The sequence below is a fragment of the Camelus dromedarius genome, chromosome 12 (genome assembly GCF_036321535.1).
Source record: "Camelus dromedarius isolate mCamDro1 chromosome 12, mCamDro1.pat, whole genome shotgun sequence".
Taxonomy (NCBI): domain Eukaryota; kingdom Metazoa; phylum Chordata; class Mammalia; order Artiodactyla; family Camelidae; genus Camelus; species Camelus dromedarius.
In genome coordinates, this window is record NC_087447.1 from 11,358,350 (window position 1) to 11,362,641 (window position 4,292).

The following is a 4,292-nucleotide window of genomic DNA, read 5'->3' on the forward strand; positions in this document are numbered from 1 at the left end:
AGGAGCTGATGTTTGTCTCATGGGGGCTTTGTCCTCTGCGAGTTCCAAGGTTATGAGACTTTTTCTACATGTTCCCATGTGACTCCATGGGGACTTATATTATAGGTAACAGACAAAGTGCCAGAGCCCATTGACCATTCATCCATTCGCCCAGCTTTCAATAATTGTCTAGTACCTACAGTGGCATTTCCCCAAACTGAGATTTACTGAGAGCCTGCGGTAATGACCTGGGCAAATACCTGCAAATAACAGTGACTTTGATTATGATTATGATAATCGCCCTTTTTCAGGATATTTCAGGGATTCTCTTATTATCTCATGACAGCGGCAGTCTTTCAGGGAGAGTGTAGTTCAGGGCAACCTTCCGAATAGCTCCATTTTATAGATAAAGATATAGGGACTCAAAGCAGTTAAGTGACTTATCTGAGAAGGGAGATGAGCAGATCTCGCCATGGAATTCATGTTACCCACTTCCCCGGCAATTAATTTTTTTCAATATCGCCATGCTCTGAAGAACTTTCCATTTTCATCAGAGACTCAGAAGAACATCTCAGTAGAATGTTTCCTTTCTTTCATGGATTGAATTTCTGACTTGAGACTCACATGTGAATGTGCTGAATTTGCCTCTTGCATTGTTCAGGGAGCAAGGTAAGCTTCTGATCAATCTACAACTGAATAGATTTTCAGGGACTGATTTTTCTTGGAAAATACATCAAGGCATCCGTTTCCCCCTTGATTTATGTGTCACTCTATACTGAATGTTTTGAGTGTCTCTTTAACAGGAAAATATGTTACAAACAGCATGGAAATTCTTAAGGAACAAATGTATTTATCTCGTTAAAAAAAGTGAAAGGAACAGGAGGGTCTTGAGTTTTTGCTTTGCCACATAAGAGCTTGTGTGACTTGGACAAGTTCTTAAAGCTACCTCACTGTTAGTTTCTTCTTTCGGAGAATGGTGATATTAGGAATTTTGTCTATCCCAAGGACTTTTAGAGTATGAACTTGAATCTCAGTTTGAAAATATATCATTATCTAGAAAGCACATAACAGCACTAAGGAACAAAGAAGGAATGGAGAGGAATAAAAGAGGGGCTAAGAAACCAATTAGTAAATGCTTGAAAAAAGAGGTACACACACCAAACCAGAAGGAACAATTTATGGGAATGAGCAGATCTGGACTCCAGTTATCATTCTGAAACATTACTGGCATTAGGCACCTACACCGATTAACTATTAGATACCCTAGATGGTGAACTATAGTGTAAATGAGAGCATCTTATCATCAACTGGCCTGAGGGACAAAAATAATGCTCTCTGCTTGACCACAAAGAACAAAAGAACAAAAATGACCAGTAATATTGATCATTTTATACATTGTTCTTGATCTGCTATGAACTATATTGCCTCATGGTCTTGACTCGTACATTAGGTTACTCTGATTTTTGTTTTTTCCAAGCTGTTTGCTTTAGTGGTGTTAATTTAGTTTTGTGGATTTTATATAATACCTGAAGGTTATATCAGTAGGAAATTTCCAATATAGTTCAAAATAGTAAAATATGATGCAACTATTCCAATTGTTTATGCAACCCTTCCAAATTAGATGACCAAAAGGAATCTCAAACTCGGCAGGACTTACTTAGAATCATCTCTCTTGCTCTTTCTCAAATATCTGGTTCGTCTACACCATTCCATGTACTGCTATAGAAAAATGGAATCATCGTTGTTCCCTCTTCCCTCAATGCCCTATGTTCAATATAGCAGGAAATCCAAACAGCTCTACTTTTGAGATATATCCAGAATTGGATAATTTCTCATTATCTGTCTCACTACCACCCGGGTCCAAACCATCATTATCTGTTGCACAGATTAATGAGATTAATGCAAAGAAAAATGAATGGATCATAACATCCCAGATTTCATTCCCCCTTAGAAGCTTTTTCTAACCTCACCTACTGTTTGGTCCCTAGATAGAGCCTTCCACTATCTTCTGACAGTAAAAATATCTACATTTACTGAAGGTCTGTTAAGTGCTAAGCAATATTGTTATATCCATTTTTCAGTTGGAAAATTGAGGCTCAGACACCCTACTTAATACAAAAGCTGACTCAGAAAACAGATTGATCCTTACTTGGCATAGCTGTACTGGGCACTATCTGAGTAGAAGAAGAATACTGGGTGAAAAATTGGAGGAAGGTATAGACAGAATATGAGAGTGAAAGGAATTTGGGGCAGAAATGGAATGAGTGAGGATACAAGATGTTGGTTTTCACAGTTACCTGCAATTCCTCTATTACAACATCTATTCCTCTAATCAGTATATAGACCAATAGCTCTGCCCTAGTCATAGTGTGTAAAAAATTACAGTGCCAGTTTGCATGATCACTCCAGTTTGATAATGATTTCAAGGGAAAAGTGATGGACAAATGATACTGAGCAGTACCCAGAGTCAGCCATCTAGTACATGCTGGAGCTGGAATTTGCATCCAGATGTCCTTAGTCTTGACTCATGCTTTTAGCTTTTATTCTCTGGATGTCTGCATTTCTTGTACAGCCATTTCTCTTGTACCCACTGTGTGGTAACTACACATTCTGCGTATCCTATTATCTTCTGAGACTACTGAAGGCTAGAACATGATATATGAAACTATGTTTTGCCACAATATAATACTGCACTTGATACAATAGTGGTAATTGAATGAAAAGAATTAAATTACACTAACCTATTTTATTGCATAATTATTCTGTGTCCAGAGTTTGAAAATCTGAATTGAAAGATCAACATATTTTACTCAGTAGCAAATCATTAGTTGTACAGAAGTCTCTTTTCATCTCTGAACTTTAATTTCAATCCTTTATGAGGATAGGAGAATGGGATATATTATCTCCAAAATTCTTTTAGCTAGAACAATCTATGTTTCCCTCCATATTTAATAATTACATTTGGTTTTTGCTCCTGTTAAATTTGAGAATTCTGATGAGAGATACACCTTGGGCATAATGATGGATCTAAGCTCAGTTACCACCCAGATTCTCTTTCCCCATTACTATAGGATATTCACATACTGCACCAATGACCCCAATGGAGAATCGTACAGAGCTGATTGAATTCATTCTTGTTGGGATAACTGATGACCCAGGACTGCAGATCCCACTCTCTCTGGTGTTCACTCTCGTCTACCTCATCACTCTGCTTGGGAACTTGGGAGTGATCACATTGATCCTGCTGGACTCTCGTCTCCACACTCCCATGTACTTCTTCCTCAGTAACCTGTCTCTGGCAGACTTTGGTTACTCCACAGCTGTCACTCCCAAGGCGATGGCTGGATTCCTTATAGGAGACAAGGTCATTTCCTACAATGCATGTGCTGCTCAGTTGTTCTTTTTTGCGGTCTTTGTTGTTGTGGAAATTGTTCTCTTGAACTGCATGGCCTATGACCGTTATGCAGCAGTGTGTAAACCACTACATTACACCAGCATCATGACAACAAGCTTGTGTTTGTGTCTGGTCATAGGTTCCTATGTCCTTGGTTTTCTGGAGGCCTCTCTGAACACATGGAACATATTCAATCTCTCTTTCTGTAGATTCAATGTGATTGATGATTTTTTCTGTGATGCCCCTCCTCTCCTGGCTCTCTCATGCTCAGACAGCTACATCAATGAGATGGTTATATTTTTTGTGGTGGGTTTCAATGCCCTCTTTTCTGTCCTGATCATCTCGATTTCCTATTTGTTTATATTTATCACCATTCTGAGGATGCGCTCATCTGAAGGACGCCAGAAGGCTTTTTCCACTTGTGCTTCCCACCTCACTGCCATCTCCATCTTCTACGGGACTGGCACCTTCACGTACTTACTGCCCAGCTCCAGCCATTCCATGGACACTGACAAGGTGGCATCTGTGTTCTATGCCATCATTGTTCCCATGCTGAACCCTATGATCTACAGCCTGAGGAACAAAGAGGTCAAGAGTGCCTTTAAAAAGGCTGTAGGGAAGGCAAAGTTCTCTGTAAGATTCATATTTTAATTATGTAGAATCAACAATAAGACAGTCTCATACATTTCAGTCGACATGGGGAAAATATTGACTTGCTACATCAAGAGTCTTATGAACTACTGGAGTACTTCCCCCCATGCTCTTTTAAGTCTATGAAGCAAATGTGTCTGTTTGTGATCCTTCCTTTGTGTATACAGTCAGGACACCAACTGATAGATTATCATTCAGGCTTAAATTACAGGTTGAGCTGACTGGTCCTCACCACTCGGTAGGAATAGCCTAGCCTAGCTTTTTCATT

The 4,292-nt window shown here is 39.2% G+C and overlaps 1 protein-coding gene across 1 annotated transcript; it reads left to right on the forward strand.

The window, feature by feature from the left end:
• The first annotated feature begins 3,070 nt into the window (after window positions 1–3,070).
• On the forward strand, window positions 3,071–4,024 carry LOC105094927 (olfactory receptor 5B12-like). Its single transcript, XM_010987041.1, has one exon. It carries the CDS (start codon window positions 3,071–3,073, stop codon window positions 4,022–4,024), a length of 954 nt encoding a protein of 317 aa, XP_010985343.1.
• The last annotated feature ends 268 nt before the right edge of the window (window positions 4,025–4,292 follow it).

What these genes read in the sequence shown, in the direction of transcription:
- LOC105094927 (XM_010987041.1), top strand. Translation starts at nt 3,071, where the DNA reads ATGACCCCAATGGAGAATCGTACAGAGCTGATTGAATTCATTCTTGTT.